Source organism: Trichoplusia ni, chromosome 1 (assembly GCF_003590095.1).
Source record: "Trichoplusia ni isolate ovarian cell line Hi5 chromosome 1, tn1, whole genome shotgun sequence".
NCBI classification, from domain to species: domain Eukaryota; kingdom Metazoa; phylum Arthropoda; class Insecta; order Lepidoptera; family Noctuidae; genus Trichoplusia; species Trichoplusia ni.
Genome location: NC_039478.1, coordinates 17,791,897 through 17,813,665, shown reverse-complemented (window position 1 = coordinate 17,813,665; position 21,769 = coordinate 17,791,897). Strand labels below are relative to the sequence as shown.

The 21,769-nt window shown below is 37.0% G+C and overlaps 4 protein-coding genes across 5 annotated transcripts; 2 read left to right on the top strand and 2 right to left on the bottom strand.

Moving 5' to 3' along the window:
- Positions 1-208: 208 nt before the first annotated feature.
- Positions 209-11,989, bottom strand: LOC113497688 (proline-, glutamic acid- and leucine-rich protein 1-like). Of its 2 annotated transcripts, none has more exons than XM_026877372.1 (13): positions 11,694-11,989; positions 7,020-7,167; positions 6,625-6,745; positions 6,202-6,345; positions 5,675-5,826; positions 4,965-5,120; positions 4,629-4,724; positions 4,231-4,390; positions 3,726-3,844; positions 3,253-3,352; positions 2,724-2,903; positions 1,855-2,030; positions 209-1,727 (listed from the first exon to the last, which is right to left on the bottom strand). In XM_026877372.1, exons 1-13 carry the CDS (start codon positions 11,701-11,703, stop codon positions 605-607), a joined length of 2,685 nt encoding a protein of 894 aa, XP_026733173.1. In that variant the 5' UTR covers positions 11,704-11,989; the 3' UTR covers positions 209-604. The 2 variants fall into 2 exon arrangements, with proteins under 2 accessions (XP_026733173.1, XP_026733182.1); XM_026877381.1 differs by lacking the exon at positions 11,694-11,989 and adding an exon at positions 7,253-7,539.
- Positions 7,680-9,756, top strand: LOC113497719 (phosducin-like protein). Its single transcript, XM_026877416.1, has one exon. It carries the CDS (start codon positions 7,810-7,812, stop codon positions 8,614-8,616), a length of 807 nt encoding a protein of 268 aa, XP_026733217.1. The 5' UTR covers positions 7,680-7,809; the 3' UTR covers positions 8,617-9,756.
- A 778-nt stretch (positions 11,990-12,767) lies between the features above and the next one.
- On the bottom strand, positions 12,768-16,844 carry LOC113497701 (SUMO-activating enzyme subunit 2). The gene is made up of 7 exons (XM_026877391.1): positions 16,584-16,844; positions 16,351-16,505; positions 15,981-16,128; positions 15,241-15,735; positions 14,822-14,993; positions 13,931-14,098; positions 12,768-13,775 (listed from the first exon to the last, which is right to left on the bottom strand). The coding sequence occupies exons 1-7, from the start codon at positions 16,725-16,727 to the stop codon at positions 13,240-13,242; spliced, it is 1,818 nt and encodes a 605-aa protein (XP_026733192.1). The 5' UTR covers positions 16,728-16,844; the 3' UTR covers positions 12,768-13,239.
- Positions 16,845-19,260: 2,416 nt separating this feature from the next.
- LOC113497684 (calmodulin-like) lies at positions 19,261-20,820 on the top strand. The gene is made up of 2 exons (XM_026877359.1): positions 19,261-19,640; positions 20,102-20,820. The coding sequence occupies exons 1-2, from the start codon at positions 19,467-19,469 to the stop codon at positions 20,678-20,680; spliced, it is 753 nt and encodes a 250-aa protein (XP_026733160.1). The 5' UTR covers positions 19,261-19,466; the 3' UTR covers positions 20,681-20,820.
- Positions 20,821-21,769: the final 949 nt, after the last annotated feature.

Below are 21,769 nucleotides of genomic sequence, written 5' to 3'. Positions count from 1 at the left end.
ACGCTACATTTTAAGCAGTGCGAGGGCCGAGCCATGTCCTACTTTGTGCTATAAAAGGGTTTCCAAGCAAAAATATATTTTTACAATTTTTTTATGTATGTTCTTTTTTATCGGAGTAATAAAATTTCTAATTTGTTTACTCACATGCTATTACCAAATACCAGACCTTACTAAATTTCCAAAATATAGAATAAAATAAAACAGTTCATAATTGATTGAAGCTTTACAAGCTACTGTTTAATATACCATAATGGCAGTCATTAAATGGTTACATTGTAGATTATAATACCAAATAATATTATCATGAGAAAATAGAAAAATGCACATTATGTGGTAACACTACAACATCTATTAAACATAGAGTGTAAAGTACATTGAACCCTTTTCCACCCGAAAATCCAGTCCAAAACTTTAAACTAAACAATGTAAACATTTCTCGCGAATCTCGATTAAATTTATGATTTTATCTATAATGCTGTTTACACCTGCCAGACTTAAAAACCTGGTTCAATGTATATTACACCCTGTGACAAAGTCCTGTATTATAATATCACGAAAAGGATTACTCTTATTATAATACGTTTGGCTAATATCTATAATAAACTTACGTCACTAATTTTGGGTCATCACATACTTCGTCAACGAAATCGGCCATCATGGCATCGACTGAAACCTCTGTGCTTGTTATCTTCACTTCAATATCAGCTTTTTCTTTATCGCCTTCGCCATTTACTTGCTTGGTCCCATTGGTGGCCTCAGAGGCTTTATCTTTTTCTTGTACAGCTTTTGATGGAGATTTAATTGGAGGAACGATCACTGGAACCTCCTTAGTAATAACTGAGTTTTCTTTTTTAGTTTCTGGGGAACTATTGACCGGTTGTCCGCAAGTTATTTGCACGTCATCAGATTCGCTAGTAGATGGAAGGTTATCATCAGCAGCTAGTTCAGGGAATGTAACCTTTTTAGGTGTCCGTGGGAGATCGTAGGCTACTTCCATGGACCGCGCTGGGCTCTTCTCTCCATCTGTGGTGTCAGTTGAGGTGTTTAGTGCAACTTGCGTTTCCACTTCATGGATGTCTGTTGAGTTGGATACTGTAGTCGAAGTTATATCAATTGTTTTAAATTTGGATGGTGAAGCCATTACACCTAGTTTACTTTTTCTGGGTGTAGGCATTTGAGCTGGTTTGTCTTTTGAGTTGAGTTTATTGGGTGATGCTTGTTCAACTGATATGGGTTTACTGGGTGAAGCAAGTACAGCTAGTTTGGCCCCAACAGATGTAGCTTTTTCGGCTGGTTTAGGTGTAGAGGGTGAAGCATTTTCAGCTGGTTTGGGTGTTTGTGATGTAGACTGTTCATCTGGTATAGGCACGTCGGATGTTGCTCTTTGAGGCTGTTTAGGTTTGCCAGGTACAATCAATAATACCATTTGTGCGGGTTGTTTAAGTTTGTCTCTGATTGTAATATCTGTGTTTGAAGCGGAGTCTGCTCTTGGAGTTTCTGTTTTCGACGGCAGCATTACTACGTCGTTATCCTCTGTATTATTAACTTCTACGACTTCTTCTATTTCGCTTCCTGAGTCATCTGAGATGACTACGGAACTTTCGGTTGAGTCGCTGCTGATGCTAATCCTGGTATCAGGTTCATCTACCGTGAGACGCCGTTTCTTAGTGCTTGGTCCTTCTCCAGCTGATTCCTCCTCTTCTTCATCGCTTGGTGGTGGTGGTACCCTGTAGCAAGTTGAAAAACGTATAGGATGAAAAGGTAAGCAAACGAGAATAAAGCTACGAACATTCTCCTAAAACCTTCTTCCTCTTTGAAGATTAAAGAATCAAACTCTCCAAAAATATAACTTACTTATCTGCGCCCAATAACTTAATAAGCGCCGCCCTGTTCTTTTTCGAGGCCGCCTGTAATTTGTTTTTCGGTTGCCTAGTTTCCGATGAGACTTCTAAAGCGAAGTTGAGGGAAGGCGGCGAGCAGTGCAGCTGTAGTCTAATGTCCAGAAGAGCTTGGGAGCAGAATTTCCTGATCTGAAAGTATCAGGGACCGTCAATGAAATAAAATCATTCTGCAAGCAGGATATAGCCAGTGCCGGCGTTAGGGGGGAGGGCGTGATGGGGCGATGGCCCAGGTCGACAAATCCTGGGGGGCGCCAAGGTCTGAAGTTGGAGTCTCTTGCCTCTCCTGGTGCAAACCCTCAGAACTGTGTTCTATGCTTTGTGCATATGCATATTTTTTAATGAGATTTTTGCTTCCCTCAAGTGGGCGCCACAATATTTTCGTCCGGGGTGTCAGTAGCCCTTACGCCGGCACTGGATATAGCATCATCTTTAAATGCCTTTTTTGCGAACGCTGCAGTTGACATTTCCTATTAGTCTACTCTGAGAAGAAATGTCGAAACAAACTCGGGAGTTGCAGACTCTCAAGTGCTCTGTGCTATTAATAGTGTAAAGGGTTCAGCGTAAATAGAATATTAGAGAATTTCTTTTGCATATTTGAGCACGTACAGTGCACGAGATTTAAGAGCCAACTCTAACTTTCCACTTATGGTCGTGTTAAGATTTACGAACTATATTCCAATTGTCGCCAACGACAGACGCCTAAGACAGTCGAATAGAGGTACACTCTCTGGCGATACTTATACACCCATCCTATGAAGACAAGCCGCTTGTAGACGCAAAGACAGCATGACAACCTAAGTAAAGCTGACAGGGGGCCCTGACCTGGGCGTCCGTGTGGTTGAGCAGCATGGTGTAGAGCTGCAGACAGTAGTGCGTGGGCGGCGCCAGCTGCGGCGGCGGGTGGCGGCGCGCCGCGCCCAGCGCGCGCAGCTGCCGCAGCAGCACGCGCGGCCTCGCGCGCTCCGCGCTGAAGCACTCGCGGACCAGGCGCTCGTGGAACAACTGGGGCACAACAGATCGTATTATACATATTGTTTCAAGTAGTTGGAGAGTAAGCTGGGCAACGCGTGACGTAAGCGTTACGAAAAGTGTGATCGGACGAGGCGGTCGAGATTTGAAGGGGGCATGTGAAAAAGAGAAACCAGTGTGCGCAGATGTTTCTTTCTCTCTTCTCTCTTAGCAAAATACGTTCCGTATATCTAAGCACGTTAAGTAACAAACAAGTTAATAATTTAAATTTTGGTAGTAGGTTGATACATTTCTAAGTTTTATTAGAAGGTAGAGTTACAAGTTTCCTGTAGACTGCATTTTGCAGAATATTGTTAATTAAAACCAAATATCCTTTGCTTACCTTATGAGTGCTTTGCTTTAGGAATATTCCGCAAACCGTAAGGAACATCTCTGCACATTCGAGAGCTGCTATCGCTATTTCTTCGCGCTGTTCTGATGGCCTAAGGTATGAATATTAAAAATTAATATTTTACTATATGGTTCTGTGTTGCCTAGTAACGTGAGTGGTATTATATATAATAAGTCAGTTTACAAAACTCTGTAACCTACAAAATTCTGCTGAAATTGATGAGATTATAAGTTGACCCCTATAGTACCTAGGGAAAAATGACGATAAAAGAAAAAAAAGTATATTCTCAATTTTCCATTCGGATTAAAACATTAGCTACCGCATTAGGTTAAGTAACCTGTAATGGTAGATTAGTGTGATAATTAAATAAATAAATAAATAAATTAAGTTTATATTTTTGACTACTTCTAGATTTGTGCAATGGTAGCAAATATTTATTTACCTATAAATTGCAATGTACTTACATTTCTTCTTTATTCTTTTCGCCCGGCGCATACTTGGTTAGGGCACTCTGATCTAGCTGTTGGTTAGCTAGCTTCCTCTTAGCTTTCTTGCTTAAATTTTTAGTAGGTATCTTGTTCATCTGGAGAAAAAGATAAAATGCTAGATAATGTGAAAAAAATATATAAAGCAACTCCTATTTTTTTTAATCATTTTTTAAAAGAGTCATGGACACAATTTTGACCCACTACAGTATATTTTTGTCTTACCGTTTTTTAGCTTTGAGGGATAAAGAGTTGAGTAGTGAGAGTATTTAAAATAAAAAGAAAAACTGACATAATCGAGAGTCTTCAGCTTTCATAATGTACTCTATGAATGACTTAATACTTGGGTCCAAAACTAGTGGGGCATATCCGATAAATACACGTGAGTAAACCGTTGTATCATTTAATAATGAATCAGTCTCACGGTAGTTACTATAAAAATAATGTATTCTTTTAAAAAAAAGTGTTCAAAACAATCACTTACAGTAAGCTGAACAATTTTTTTAGGTGTAGTGATATCAGCAGCTATGATTGCGGAGAGCTCGTCCTCCCAGCAGCGGTCGCGGCCGTCGCTGGTCACGCAGTGCGCGTGCAGCGTGCTCAGCCACAGGGACAGACTCTTGTAGGCCGCGCAACGGACCTTCCTGATGTATTTAATCAGAATTAACCAAATCATCATAATTATGAAATATGTTCAGAAGACGCGAGAATAATGATACATATTTGATAGTGTTTAATTGACTGACAACAACAAGGTGAAACAAGATTGAAAAAGATGGAAAAAGCTACATATAAAGTTATTGACTAACTGATACATTAATATTTTTTTTATCTGTTAACACTTCTTGTACATGTGTATACGTGAATATAAAAAAAACATACCTGGATTCTTCATTATTATGCTCAATACTCCATCTGAGAGTCTGCATTACAATTCTAATGACTAGAGCTGAAAACGGAATCAGATTTTTCCCGAGGCTGGAATAAAAAAACACATCGTCATTTACTGCAAATATTCCAACTTCGTAATACTCCATTCATGTCATCTTCTTAAGAATAGACAGAACTGGTAGCCGACAGATATTGACTTTCGCGTTGTCTTGGGTGGGCGTGGCAAAGGAATTTAATACAGATAAAAAATTGCAATTTTCGAGACTAAATGTTTTGAAGAGCGACTTACGCCCAGCGAGAGCATTTTAGTACAATTAGAATACTCACCATGCTATCAATGCATCCAAAGTCCGAAGCGCTTGTATCTTCACAATGGATGCCTCAGCAGGATCAGTGTTGGCACTGCTAGATAGATTTAATGCTGGCACTATTAGTTCTAGAATAAGTTGAGGTTGGATTGGTTTGCCAACTGGGTATACCTCCCTGTAAAAGTATTAGTTTTATGAGATGACATTTGTTCTGTAATTCTTCTCTCTCTCTATTATTTTATACTATACATTTTTAATGCTGATGGTTTCTACAACTTATCTGGAAGCTGCTTTATGATCAAACAAACATTCTATAAAAAACTATAGTAGGTATGACTTTACTGCAAGAATAACGCCATCATGTCAATATAAACATATTAAAGCCAAATTTGAATTGATTATTGTTAATAAAAACCGATCTTTGACCATCTATATTTTTTTCAAACGACTCCCGCTCCAAGCAATTTAATCCTTGCGATGTTTCACAAACATAAAATTCACATGCACAAATACACAAATTCCCAGATACACTAGACTCAGAACAAGCATTCGTGGATCACACAAACGCCTGTCCTACGAGGGGATCGAACCCGCGGCACGTCGCTCAAAGTGGGTTTGGAGTGATGACCTCAACCTCTCAGCTATGCGTGCAGTCAAATAATCGATTCATTAAAGTTGCAGTTGTGGAGTCCTTTAAACAAATAACAAAACGAATTAAAGTGTACTTACACAAGCATAGCCTGTATGAAAACCAGGATGTTTCTGAGCTTGTTAACAAGACCTGCCCTCTTCGTGTCTCCCGTGCTGTGTTTCTCAACATTTAGGATGCGGGAGAATGCTGTTGTAAGTGGGGTGTTGCCTAACAGTTCAGAACCACTTTTCTATGAACAAAAGTATTTGTAAGAAAATTGTGCATTATGAGGGTAAATGTGATTGAATTGAAAAATAATATAAGGCAGCATATTAAAATATTTGTGAAGCAGTATTTAAAATTGCTGATTTAATGTGCTAAAGCATGTAAAAAATAATATAAGTTGTCACAATAATTAACCTGGGCTAAAGTTATTTTTTTTTATTATACAATGATCACATCTAAGTTAATAAGAATTCGCTTCGCATGCGCCAATGCATAATACTTTTAAAATCAATCAATTTTATGAAGTATGGTTACGGCAACTAAAAAGCAGGTTTTAAAACTAATAAAAGCAGATAAATTTATAGATTTTATACAGTTAATGGAAATCCAGGCTTCTTACCTTCACAACATTGTTGTTTTTGTAGATGGCTACAGTATTAGAAAATATGGCTTCAATTAGATTGTGAGCTGTATTACAAAGTAGGAACATTTGTTCTCGCCAGCAGTTCTTAGGCGTAGCCATCTTATCCTGAGATGGGCGGATCTAAACAAAAAACTGATTTAAGAGAGCATGTCTTACAAATTTCCTTCTTTTGGAGTGTTAAGTATAAACCACCAAAAATTTATAGTACTACAAAAAAACATCTTTGAATAATTAACTATTTACTAATGTTAATTTATATGCTTGCACTTAAAAGGAAAATAATTTAAATAACAGGTTGTTTGAACATGCTCCCCAGGAACAGACACTTTTATTACAGAATTTATGGTCAGTGGGTCATCTTAGGGGCGGAGTAAAGTTCTAAAATATGCATGTACTCACTTGCTGTAAGCTATGGGCACATTTAGCTGCTTCAATCACATTAAAATAGCTTGATGAATCCAGGAAATGCACCAAAAACTTTTCTATTGTATTTCGGTGCTGAGCACAATGTCTTGGGAACCTAAAATATTTTTAGTGTAATAGCTTCTGATAAACCTAGTCTAAACAACTACATTTTCTGTTTATTAAAAATAAAATCTGTTTTATAGAATTGAACCGAATGGAAATATTCTGGAAGGCATATGGATACCAGGTAGAGCTTCATTATTATCTTAATATAATCGATAGTGGTTCAGATAAGTTCTTTTTTTTTTCAAAATATTATCTATAATAATTTAAAAATGTTTTAACGAGAGCCTGAACCATACATTTAATAATGTTATAGGTTACATTACCGGTTGATTACATCGTCGACGGTACGCAGCCAGGAGTTACTATTTACTGAGGTATGTTTGAGCAAATCCTGAATGAACCCAGATATCGCTTCTTTGACTGCATCGCTATCATTTGGATCCACCTCCCGCAGTTTTTGTAATGTTTGACCTATGATATAAACATGCGGCATTACAATAATTAAGGTACACATCTTTGGCTACATAAGTTCGTTCAAATTAAACTTAGCACTTACTCATTTTTACGTTATTGATGGCAATAAATACAAAATATGACTAGGCAACTGTTAATTTAATTTTTCACATTTATAAAAGTAAACAAACCCACGAGATCATGAATTCCTTACAAACATTTATTGATTGCTCGGTGTCACAATTCACATGTTGCCTGAGTTTCTACTTGTTTTCGTCTCTTTTTAACGCACAGCGTTTTAGATATAATAAGATTCCGTTCAGAAACACAATCGGGGTAATATTTTGCCATGTTGCAAATATGAACTTGTTGTTGTTTGAAGTGGAACGCGAACTCGATCGTTTTATAGTTGGAGTTCTTGTCTTTTGAGAAATATTCAACGCCGACATAAACCCGAAGTTGGCTACAAGCGATTCAACGAAACTTTCTTTCAACTTTCAGAAACAGTTGTCAGATTCGGGAAAATAACTTTATCATTCGAGTAGAGCAGTTGGGTTTGTAAACGCTGTGTTCAAATTAGATTTTATTGTTTCATTTGTATACATTCCGATTTAATTACTGTGATTCATCTATTGTGAGATACAGTAACTAAAAGCAGCCATGGCCACATTAGATGATAAACTTCTGGGTGAAAAACTGCACAATTATTGTAGTAGCAGTGAAGATGAAGGAGAATCTGACGACGATAAAAGTGGAGACGAGGAGGGTGACGCTCCTAAAGCTCAGGCGTCGACTAATGCCGAGCCACCGCCCATAAACAGTTGGTCGGGGCAGGCGAGCAACACGGGCCCAAAAGGAGTACTTGAAGATTGGCGAAGGTTCAAACAACTGGAAGCTGAGAATCGTGCTGAATTGGCTAAAGAACGTATCGCACTAGCGAAGAAACTGACTCTGACCGTCCAACCCGAGCGTGAAGCTACTCAAGCCAAGCAGATCGAGGAGCTGGAAGATGAGCTGTCTGAACTGATGGACGAGGAGTTCCTGCTGCAGTACCAGAAGCAGCGGATGGAGGAGCTCATGAACCAGCTACAGAAGGTACCCAAGTTTGGTGTATTAACAACACTTAACAGCCAAGATGAGTTTCTGAATGCTATTGATAAAGAGGATACTAAAGTGACAGTAATTATACACATTTACAATAATAGTACTAGAGCTTGTGAGACTATGGATGGCTGTCTGAATGTGCTAGCTACTGAGTACCCAACCATCAAGTTTTGTAGAATTGCTGCAGACATTACAGGACTGAGCCGTCACTTCCGTGTTGATGGAGTGCCAGCTTTATTAGTGTACAAAGCTGGCCAGATTATTGGTAACTTTGTGCAACTGGTCACTGAACTTGGTACTGACTTCTTTGCTACAGATGTGGAACGTTTCCTCATTGAGTATGGAATGCTACCTGAGAAATAGAGTTCATTTATATTCTGCTTGTTTACAATATCACAGGTCTAACTCATACATTACGTAACAGTATTACAACCTTGCTTTGATATTACCTGGATACTGTTATCAATTGTTATAGTTCAAGACTATGAGAGTTAGCATATAATTTATTTATTTTTAAGCTCACTTCTTTATCTATAAGGTTAAAAAAAGTAATGCATAAAGCATGTCCTTACCAGTGTTTACAGTTACATTTAATTTAATCATGGTCTACTAACCTATTTTTAGAATTCATTGTATTATTTATCAATAAGTATGTGTAATAATTTTTCCTTTAATATTTTATGTCCCACCAATTAATACATAAACATGGTAATATGAGTCTCGATTCATATTTCATAAATAATATGTTTGTTATGAAGATAAATAACTTCAAAACAAACATCTTCACATCATGCCTTATATTTTTGAAGTGATTAGCTATCAACACCTCACATATCCTCATTCAGACACCAACATACTTATTTGTCGACCATAACTGCATTTAATATGTGGCCAGTCTGCTGCCAAATAACAAAATCTAATACAATTTTGTTGGCTCTCATTCCACCATTCACTGTTCCATCTTCTATTGTCATCAGTTATATTTAAATTGCTTTGAAACATCAAATTGATCTTTACCCAGGTAGGGTGTAATAGGTTCTAATTTGTCATGTAAAAGTTTATATACAACCTTTTCAATGTACTGAAATTAAGATCCAGAGGTGCTTAAAATTACATAAGTACTCAGTGACAATTCTGGGGTCATGTAAGACCCTGTAAGAGCTAGTTTACAAAAAAAATATCTATTTGACTGTTTAAATATAGAATTCTGACAAAATATTATATTAATATGGTCTTCTTACTCTTTATTAATAATGGTAGCAATAACTGCTGGTGGTATTTTTGATGTGGTAGATAAAATAAAATGTGTGTCAGCTTTATTAGTGTGTAAATTACGCCTAGTGACCTGCTGGTATTAATTTTAATTTACTTTAGTATAAGTAGGCCAAGGCTAAATGTGTTTATCATGTTTCTAAAAATATATTTTGCAATCATTTGAAATGAACTTTGCACTTTATTATTATAATTTTATTTACTTACAAAATTAAAATACTTGGTCATGTGGATCAATATTTTTTAAATCTCTTTATTTTGATAAATTTAAGGCGAAAATGCATTTTTAATGTAGTACTTACTGATTATCCAACGTCCTCTTTAAATTGTAATGTACCTTTGTCTATTGTATGTGCATACAATATTTGGCTGCAGTAAATCCGCCTGTGTTGATTAAGCGGGTGCTAATCAGTAAATATCCTTATTAAATACCTCTTTTATAATATTAGAGTGTAATAAAAGTGAATTTTACGTAATACTGTTTTTATTATCTCAAACTTCCAATTGCTTTGTATTGCCGTATATCAACTTTGTTTTTCAAGTATCAAGACATTTCCGACCTTTCTTATCTGAAACTACTAATATAATTGCTTTGACTTTGTTGGATTATTGCAAGTCAAGTTCTATTTCTATTTTGAGATTATTGTATAAATCTGTTCAGATTCCAATATCGCCTACTCAATCAAACTCAAATGTACTGAATAATTTAATAAATAACTCCCACATTCAGCGTTTCCAATTTACGATCGACACGCGCAGTGTAAGATTTAATAAATAAGTCAATAAATGATATTTCTGAAGCTGTAGAAATATTAATATGGACAACAAACGTGCATATCTACGCGTGAGTAAACCGATGCTTCACTTAAATAAATATAAAATGTATATAACACGGTTTAATAATAAACAAATAAGGTCAAAGAATCCCGGGACCCAATAAACAATATAAACATCCACCGACCGACAAGTATCAAATATGCAATATGTCATAATGCCTCGGTATATAGCAATTTATGTTTCGTAGAAGTGCCTGTACGAAATAAGACCATACCATACCATGCATATAACTACATAGTGTAATACAGAACTTAAGTTTTGGTGTTCTAGCTAGAGGATCACTGAACCGATATTAATTATCTTTTGAGGAAAATACACCGTACGATTTTAATTGACTGTAACTAATTACAATTCGTTGTAGCCGCTATGAGAAGATTCGGTATGAGGGTATTGGTGTTACGTTACTATCTTGAATTTATGTAAAATCGGACTGTTCTTATTTGAATGATGCTACTCTATTTATTTAGATTTTCGAGATAGACACATGACTGACACGAAGTAGCGCACAGAGATTATATAAACACATTCTATTTCGCGGATAATGTGGGCAAAAGTAGACGTAGGACGAAGAGGGAAAAATTATTGATGAATGAGTACCATAATATACTTATTGACTCTAGATATTGACTTATCTGCTTGTGGCCCCTGGACAGGTGTATTTTATGCAAATCCCCAATTTTTAAACTTGTACAGATAGAAAACTAACTGGTAGATATCAAACATGAAACGATTGAGCAAAAAAGACGCGTGAAAACCAACTGTTGATTTATTCACAACCGCATAGATTACGCGGATCAAGTGTTTGCCAACATGATTTAAGATATTTTCTTTCCTTTCATAGATGTACCTATGTTAAGTGAAGTAAACAGGCATTGTCGTTACTGCAAACATTACGCAGATTGGTATTTTCCTCTCAAGGTTTTGGTACGTAATGGGAAATATTGGTTAGCGTCCGTAATAAGCGAAAGCCAACAACAATATTTTCTCGTTTCCTTGTGGGTCATGCTATTTCGGTTAGTCAGCTTTTAATAAATCCTAATAGGTTTCCCTGAACTACGTACGGATTATCTTCATCTACCATTGCAGAAACAATCGCGTCATGGCTGCTTGAAGAAAATGATTGGCATAAGTAGGTAGGTAGGTGTCTATAAGAAAGTATTTGAAGTCAACACTGCTCTCACCCTCCACCCTTTTAGGAAAACCGATGCGCAGTAATGTCTAATTGGTAATTGTTTCAGCTGTCATCATTCCTCGTGAATGCTCACTGCCTCGGAAATCGATTTATAGACAATGGTTCATTAGCCTTTTATTACTTATTGTATTGTTTGTACCTGTGACCATATTTCTTGAACCACTGTTTTTATATACTTTACAATTACCACTGATCACTCTATATAAGGTTTCAAAAGTTTACTGTGAGGGCTCGAGCCGAACTCGAACCAAGTACCAACTCTGAGGATGGCGTAGGCGGATAATGGTAGGTAATGACATCTTGCAGAGTCCTTCCGGTCGGCGATGATTGAGACACTTGTCACAGTTGATGCAGCTCACATCTGTTTTTATTTACGCAGTTTATTCATTCACAAAATTACTCATTTGGCGCACAGCCGCGAACAGCGTTCTCATAGTTCTTTATATATTTAAAAATCTACAAAGCAAACAACATACCAGTATGTACTGACGGGGCTTAGCCTGACTGAGACACTAATCGGATTAGCAAGTGCTGAGAAAGTAACCGTTTAGAAAATAGGTTATGCTAGGTATTCGACGAGGACTGTTGCTATATAGAAAAAAACATTGAACGACTGAAGAATGTCAAAGGTAACATTTTGGCAATCTTCGGAAGTAATTTCGTAACGTTTTTAGAGGACAGTTGGAAGAAAGTTTTAGGTAGTGCACTCTTCTGTTTAAAAAGTGCGGACACAAAACAGAGAACTGAAGAAAGTAAAAAGGATACGATACAATCTATTTTTTGTTTGCAAACAATGGACTGACCGCGTAATATTACCGTGGGAATGAGCCGACCACATTGCAATTAACGGGACAATCAGCATGTAAAATGAGGGGAAATCACTCCGTGGACAGTGAAAACTGATGTTGCCACTAATGGCGTTGATTTATGTATTTTAGTTAGAAATTGTAAAAGAAAAACGCTTGGTCATTCAACTTTGGGTAATGCTTCATGGTGTGCGGGTTTGCCTGTTAATGGGTAATTAAGCTAATCTTACGCACACAGGCGACCATAAATAAAAAGCCTATCAGTAATATATCTTTGTAATCTCCAGACTTGTTGATCAGATATAAGCAAGCTTTCCAATGAAATTGAATATTTAACAACTACAAGAGGCTAATAGAGATAGAAGAAATTAAATATAATAGTATTAATATAAAAATAAAAAAGGTAATTCTTATTTAAAATTAATTTAATAATGAGACAGAGTACTAGAAAAGTTACATCAATCTTAAGTTACGAATTGTTCTTACCAATGTATTTCTTTATAAGAGTTTAATTAATAGGTTTGTTGCGTATTCCAACGTTTTGATTACATGACGTAGTATAACGTCGAATGAACAATAACATGTATTATTATATTGCTATTTAAACAGGCAAAACGCCTTAATAAATCTATAAAAATTGTTTTTTAACATCTAATATTTTATTTTCTAGTAGAAAATAGTTGAACATTAAGTATTGAGGCGGCGAATAGATGTTTCGAAACTCAGTTATCTCGTTTGTTTATTTGTAGTAGAACGCCTGAACACAAATTGAGACAAATCTGAATGAAAGAAGGTTAAGTTTCTGTTCGACTGTTTACCATCTGAAGGCCTATTATAATGAACGGTTGATTGCGCATTATTGTTACACAAAATATTACGTTAGCAGAGTTCTACGACTTCGTCGCTGTTCATTTCGGTGCGCCTGCGCTTCGGTGGTTTGACAGCGGGTTCATCGTCGTCTTCGTCGATGATTTCAAGGTCGCTGTCGCTGTCATTGTCGCGAGACGTCGAGGGCCCGGGCTTGGGATCACTGCCGTTTGAGCCGTTGGCTGGCTTGGGCTCAGGCATTGGCGTGTCCGTGTCTGTTACGAGGCGCCACAACTTCTCTTCATCTTCTTGTTGTAATCTGACTCTCACTTCGTAGTTCTGGAGGAAGTCATCGACCAGTAAAGCGCAGCCATCGTTTAATCCAATTTCTTCTAAAGTTTTATCATTGTTGTGGTCAGTCTCACCGGGCTCTGATGATAACACCACTAAACCTTTGCCTTCGACAGTCGCGTCAGGCGCTTGCATATTGAGGCCTTCCTTGAAAGCTGTGGTGAGATCTTTCAAAGTTAGCTGCTTCAAATTGCAAGCAAGACCCACTTCCGGTTTTGGAGCGCAGACATAGCATTTTGGGTTAGGTGGCGTTAGAGCTGGAAAAAATATTTCTTATTAAATATTAAAGTAATCTTAAATTATAAATGTAGATGTACCAACATTTCCCTGACTTACAAGTAGTTTTGACCATTATGACCATGAGTTACTATCAACATGAAATAAAAAGAAGCTAATTAAATGATCGCCTTACTCTTCTCGGGCACGAACAGCTGTCCGCGATGGTTGACCTTGGGCCGCAGGTACACGCTGGTGCAGCTGGCGATGTCCCCGCGCAGCACTGCCTGGGCGCGGAGGACGGCGAGCCCCGCCACTATCGCGTTGGCTGTCGCTATGGCCGGGATTATGTTGCCGGCCATCGCTGTGGAATTATTATTGTATTAGTATGATAATAGAACTCTCTTTTTTTTTCTTCTATCTTGTGGAATCCAATCCTTGTGGAATCATTTCGCGGTGGGTGTCACAAGCATACAAATCACGTGCACAAAGACAGACTCAGAACAAGCATTAGTGGTTCATAAAAATGCTCGTCCTACGCGCAGATCGAAACCGCATGCGCACAGTGGGTTTGGCGTGTTGACCTCAACCACTCGGCTATCCGTTAAGGCTGGTCTTTTGTCCAAACAGATTTTGTGAAGTCTTGCAAGAACTTAAATATTTTTCAAAACCTTGATCTGAGATGATGATCTTTGAGTAGGTATATGTTTTATATTGGTGTTTACTGACATAAAATGAGTTAAAGTCAAAACCAGTGCCGTATTATCCATAAGGCACTTTCGGCCAGTACCGAGAGGCCCAGCACTCTCTCAAAAAAAAAAATTAAAACCATGGTAGAAACCAAGGTAAAAGGTCTAAGCATTAAGACAGTGCCTGTCTTAATAACTGTAACCCAGAACAGGCATCAATAATTTTTCACGAACGAAATGAAAATAATTTGGGTCAAGGGCGCCTCCACTCCTTTGTGGAACCGAGGCCTCTGGGCCCCTGGGCCCAGAGGCCTCAAACTATTAGCATTATAATTCTTGGTTCAATAGTTATGGTAACATGATAACACAATATCACTTATTATTAGATGGGAGCTTACATTTAATTTCAAAGCGCGACTTGATGGGAATGTTGAAGATGTGAGCACGGATATTAGCGCAGGCGGTGACAAAGTCCATTGCGCTCTTCTCGTCCTTGTCCCACACGAGGTGGTCGCCCTCGGGACGGCTCTTCAAATCCTTCTGTAGTGCTGTGCAGCTGGCGTTGAACACCTGGAGAATTTAGAAACGGTTTTGAAGCCAAACAATTTTTATTGTAAATCCAGCCAATGATTAAGCGAGAATTAAACAGTTTATATTATATACATAGACATTCATTTTTATTTACAACCACAACAACAATATGCTATGCGGGGTCTTACGCCACGCGTAATAACTACGAGTGATTGCCTGTTATGCAAAAATCTATTTTATAAAGCAAACTAAAAGGGAAACAACAAAAAGAAAATCGTTATTTTACCTGGGCACATTCATAAAGAGACCAAATACGTTGATCTGGTAGCCCGGTATGCTGTTCTTGTGGGTTGTCTTTCCCTGGTAAGTTATTCCATGTCAGCGGAGTGGGTGGTCTACGCTTCTTCCATAGATTCTCCATTGACAGTAAGTAACGGATATCATCACCAAACAACTTTGTAAACAGCTTTTCTGGGTCATAGTTAGTTTCTGCGGCCCATGTTCTGGTACTCTTTCGTTCTACATTCCCTGATGTAGTTCCTTCTGATGATAATGCTGAGGCTCCGGCTTCCCCTGCTGCTTCTGGGTCTGCGGTATCAGGACTGACATCCTGGTCTGGGTCCTCTTCTCCGAAGAGTTGGTTGAACAGATGTTTGGCCCAGACAATACAGTGGATGGGTTCCGATGGAGTGTTACGGATTGTACAACCTGGATATGTTTTCTGTGGTGCCTTTGGCTGGCATTCATAACATTGAGTTAGTCCTTTCTTAATCAGTTCAACCTGTAAATAAACAATTAGATATGTTCAGAACATTTACTAGACCTAGTAAATAGGCATGGAATAGAAAGAACATAGGCAGCTGTTGATACAGCCTGTTGCTTTCCGTAACATTTATGCAATTAAAACGCTGATGGAATATATCTGATATCTATGATAACTTTATATATAAATGTTTTAGGGCTCTTGACTACTATTGTGAAACTTCTAATTATTTTGTTATTCAAAATTTAATGAATGGGTCTTACCTGCCCAGCATAACCTGCAGTGCCTGTCTCAATTAGTGGCACATTAGCAGCGAGGCACATTCTGTTCACATGGTTACGTGCCACACGGTTGTCCAAAGCATTCATGACAATTTGAAACTGTTTGAAGTAGCTGACACCATAATCATTGCTGGAAAAAAAAAAATCTAGTTTTATCACCTTTGTGATAAAAAGTTGTCCTTTTTCTTCATCAGTTATTTTATGATGTTCAACTTAGGTAAACATTTATGGTAAGTACAAAAAGTAACCTTGAACAACTGTTTACACTTGGGCGTATTATGAGTCTATACCTAGCCATAGCTATTTACGTACACAAATATTTACAGGAAACAACAAAATACGGGTTACTAACCTGATAACGCTGTCATGGTGCGCCACAATATTAACGTTAGGGTTAAAGCTTAAAGCGCTATCTTTCGCCACTTGAGCTTTCGACTTCCCAACATGCTCCTTGTGGAAAAGAAACTGACGATTTAAATTGCTTACGTCGATAGTATCAAGGTCGATCTAAAAAAATAAACAAATTATTAAACCGTTACACATAACAAACTATCAGTACCTTTACAAATTCAATGTTTCACATACAATTTCAATGTTTGGAAAGCCGGTAAGCACGAGATTCTTCAATATTTCACAACCTATACCGCCGGCCCCAACAACCAAAATCTTTGAATTAGCTATTGCTTCCGTTAGTTTTTCGTCGAAAACGCCGGCTACTCGCGCAACCATCTTGTTATTAATAAATATAAGACCTTATATTACTAATTTCAACAAATATTTCTACTTTTACTGTTACAATGAAAATGCAAACGCTATGTAGCGAGGATTCATTAGTCAACTGTCAAAATTGGCGTCAGTTCCTGATCAGTTTAGAAACTTGATGTTATGCTAAAAGTCATACAACGCCTGAAATATATACACACACTCTTATTTTAACTATATGTTAGCATTTATTATTTTATTCTCATTATGAAAAAAGGAAGCAACAACTGCAATTTTTTGTTGTGAAAATATGATAGGGTTTTTTTACATAGGAGAGAATTAAGTATTCCTGAACGAAATCAAAATAGCGTTTAGTTTTTGCATTTAATTACAAAATAAACGCAAAATAAAAGATAAACAATTTTAAATATTTTTTGGCTTCTTATAGAAATAAATAGGCACTAATGTTGTATATACTTAAATATGTACAGATGCATATTAAGGGCTATTACAGATATGCTAAAACGGAGTTTCTCATGTTTAAAATGATTAGATATTATTATGGTTGATATTACGCAGCTGCATAGACTCCACCGAATCACACCTCTTGGAATTAAAAGACCAGCATTGACAATCACTAGTAATAAAATGTTAATCTTAAGCACCCAAATGCCGTTATCATACCAAGATACTATTTGAATCATTCATCAGAAAACCTGTAATACCATAATGATAGATTCGCCTGAATCCTTCTGTTGTGAACCCAACTTGGCCAATAATTATGTGGCCGAAAATTGTGCTTTCTAATGGACTATATTTTACCTCCCATCTATACGGAAGTTTACGGGAACATTGGAAAAATGCCAAACACCTGTGTTTGATTTATTACTAGTTCAGAAAAACGTATCTTATTTTAAATATCTCTTGAATCGTGTGCGATATTCGTTGCTCCATTGAATAAAGTCTGAAATGCTCGTCATAATCTTCAACATAAAATCTGGTGTTAAACCCAGTTTCATTAAAATTGCTTTTAACTTTATGGAACGGAATGGCTCTCAGTCGCTTTATAAGTGCAATGAAGGTACTGCGTAGGTACAAGGTGGTATTACTGGCGTTTCAAAATATTATTTTTCAAAAGACGTCAGCCGACCTACTTTTAGCATTTATTTTTTTATTTTCTTTGTCCTTTGTAGGCCTTTGTGTAATTTTAGACATTATGGGTATTGGACACAATTATGTATTTTTACAGAATTATGATGCATTGATGAATTAATTACCGGTCAAACAAGCCAACTTTGCCAATCAAGGTATCTTTGCCCCAAAAGCAATTTATAAGCAAATCCTCTAATATAAGAAACAATTTTAGTTTTATGGCAATATTTATTATTTGGGTGGAAAGTTGATTATAAATGTTACCATAACTAAAATTTATTCTTATGTAAGAGGATTTGTTTATAAATTGCTTTTGGGGCAAAGATACCTTGATTGGCAAAGTTGGCTTGTTTGACAGTAATCATCAATTAGGCTGAAATTATGTTTTATTAAAATAAACCGCTAACCCATTCATAATTATTTTATTTACGGATGTCAAATTGCTAGTATCAAAAGTGAATGCAAAATGAGCTTTGAAAATGTAGCACGTTTAGTCCTCAACGTGCAACAAATATTTTAAATAAATTTGATTATTTAACAAAGTGGAATTACCTTTTCCATTTCGTCATAAAAACAAAGCGTTGGGTATGGTGTTCGTCGGAAAATGTTCAGCCCATTACCAGGGTTGTCACACGTCACACCCGTCAAAAAAAAAAGTCACTAGTGCATGAAAAAAATCCGTAATTTTTTTTTTTAGTTTTAACATCGCTTTTAATTGGTTATTTATTAATTCCACGACTCTCGATTACTATCTTTAATAGTATGTTGGGGTTTTATACAGTGTGTTCCTTCCTTATAACTATGTGTACCCCTTTCTATGTGTACACAATCAAGTAGGTACCTACCTATGTTCCACGAGTAGATAACTATTGGGTAAACTTTTGCTCGACTCCATTAAGTTTCGTTATTGTTCTGGACTTTTCTATTCGGTGTTGGACGTGGCAGCCCTATTTCCCGGGTGGGTGGTTTGGTCCACGTTGGCGGTTTGATCGCTGGCCCCTAATCTGATTGTATCCGGGGCTACCGAGCTTAAATTGCTATTTAGCTGAATGTTCTAAATTCGGGACACTGCTAGGGTTCTGTTGATCGTTTGTTATTCGTGCCCCATGTCCCGCCGATTGGTTGAAATTCACAGGATTTTTACTGTTATGCCCATTGTATAACTCGTTCATTGCATTAATTAACAGGACTATATTACTTAAAGTCCATTTGAGTCGTCAAGAACAAAATGTTTGAATACGCTACGCCACATGAGCGTTGAGTGGAAGAGTCTTTTCCCTTTTAACAACCACTAGAATCAAAGATAACCTTTTAGGCTTTTTAGTAAAATCTTAGTGTTATGTTATCAAACTATTTAAATGGCTGACGTAGAACCTACATGGTGTGACCTCCATTAAAATTAAAAAAGAAAACTAAACTGCCAATTTACCGAAAACCATCAACCATTCAAAATCAACAGAATGTGAATACGCTCGAAAATAAATTATTTAATTATAATTAAATCAATTCACTACTGACGCATTTCATGTGTGTATAGAACGAGTTACTTATTATGCCTTAAGAAGACAAAAATTTCAAGTACCTAGACGTAACCAGTAAATAAGTGTTATCACAATGCCTCCCAAGAAACCAAAAGAGAAGAAAGAAAAGATTAAGGTTAATTTGAAGATGACTGGGCCTCCACCGAAACCGAAGAAAATCCCCCCTCCACCATCCATCTTCACCAACGACGATCTTATAAGGTACAAGGAGCTTTACAAGATGTTTGACGAGGACAATATCGACAAGGTATGATTCATCTTTTCTCTGTATTGTTGCTTTGCCTCTCATACGAAAGTCATGTCATATCATCACTGGAATAAGGTAAAAACGGAACAAATGCAACCTCTAAAATAGTAAGCCATTTTTTGTTACACGGAAACGATTACCACGGTTATGAATGTTTACCCGTGATCCCGTTTCCGGCAATAAACGGTTATGATGATACGCCCTGCTAAACCAACAGAATTTAAAATATTAGTCAAACCCTTATGATAGCATATTAATTTTATTTTACGTTATGTTGCCGCCCCATTTAAATTCATGTTCCACATTTGCGTCGATAATTTCTATTACCAAATTAACATGAATGCCCACTAAGTGGAAAATGGATAAGCTATTCACAATTTATGGAACACATTTATGAGCTACGTCATTGTGTGAAACGCTTTACCTAAATTTATCTAATACATTGTGATGATTTTCGACAGGTACCAATTGCTTTAATACCAACAATGTTGAGAAAACTGGGATTTAATCCGAAAACTGCTGAAGTAAACCAACTGTTTACGATGTTTCTTGAAGACGAATTTGTTGATACCGTCGAGTACCATGAATGGTTGCAAATGATTGAAGCCAAAATGAGATGGGGAGATGACTTCGAGCTGGCCATTACAAGGGCCATCAAGGCGTTAGGACACGATGACGAAGAAACTGGTTTTGTACCCTTTGAACTGTTTCGTGACGAGCTGATGAAGTGGGGCGAGCCGCTTACGGAGATAGAGTTCATGGATTGGATTAAACTTGCTATCAAAGATAGATCTTACAACCAGGAAGATGGAATGTTTTGTTACGGCAAGTTTGTGGAGAACATGAACAACAAAGACGAGAGGTTCTTCAAGGAACCTATTAATTACTTCAAGCTCGACCAGAAGACTTTAGCGGCGATGGCCATACAGAAGGCTCAAGAAGAGAAGGAGGAGCAAGAGAGGAAAGCAGCTGAGAAAGCAGCCCGGGAGGAGGCCAAGAGACAGAGGCTAATAGCTGAAGGATTATTGCCACCCGATTAAATCAAGATCACAACAACATCATCAAAATATCATATCATCTATTTGCTACTTAAGGAATTATTGTGCTAGATGCTACTTTAATATTGGAACTACAAGTGTACATAAGTATTATTTACAACAAATTCAAAATGTTTTCAAAACGTTGGTGTTTTTGAAACTCGCACATTTTTTTATAATAATGAGAGAAGGACTTTTTGTTTTATTTATTTAAAAACCTCTAGACCGCTATATCTATTTTTACTAATATGAATACGTATAAAAAATGTATTCTGTCCTTTTAAAATATCTTCATTAAAAAGGACCCACGGTCCAGACCTCTTTAACTTGTTCGAACGTCGTAACTACACTAAAAGTCTTTAAATAATTTATGCAAATAAAAAGTTGAGGTTACTTTTCCCATTATAATAAACTTTGATATACTTACTTGTTAGTTTCTAACAGTTTTTAATTGAACCCAAGTTGCCTATTTTATAAAATTTCTTGAACCACTTTTCCGAGTTTCCCTGGTTCTGCAGTGGTAACGAAGGTATTTTAAGCAATTGGATGGATGACGCCGCTCTGTTTGCCTCAAAAAGCGGATGCGAGATAATTAAAATACATAGAGACATAGCATGGGCCGGTTATAGAGAACGTAAAGTATTTAGGGTAAGGGCACAGTAAGCAAGATAAAAATAGGTATTAACTTTGGGCGGATCTCCAAAATTTCTCGTATCCCATGCATATTCATTTTATAACTTAGTACGTTAGTAATTCTGTATAATTTGCACCTTACAAGGAAATGGCACGGTTAAAATGGAAGAAAATTTTCGCTTGAAATCATGGTTACGGTAAAAATATGGAATTTACTGTTCATTATGTTTAATGAAGCGTAGCGGTGTGTGTCTTGTAGGAACTCGGACTGCGAGGACTGTAATTAAAACATAACTTCATTTAGTACCTAAGTACTCTGGTCTCTCTGTATCTTTACTTACAGGGTATATACGACTATTATCTTATTAACTTTTCATTTATTTGACTCTTAGATATTTCACGCAAGTCTAAGTCTCATGTAGTTTGTGCACTTAAAGACAAGTTCAGCATGCATACCAC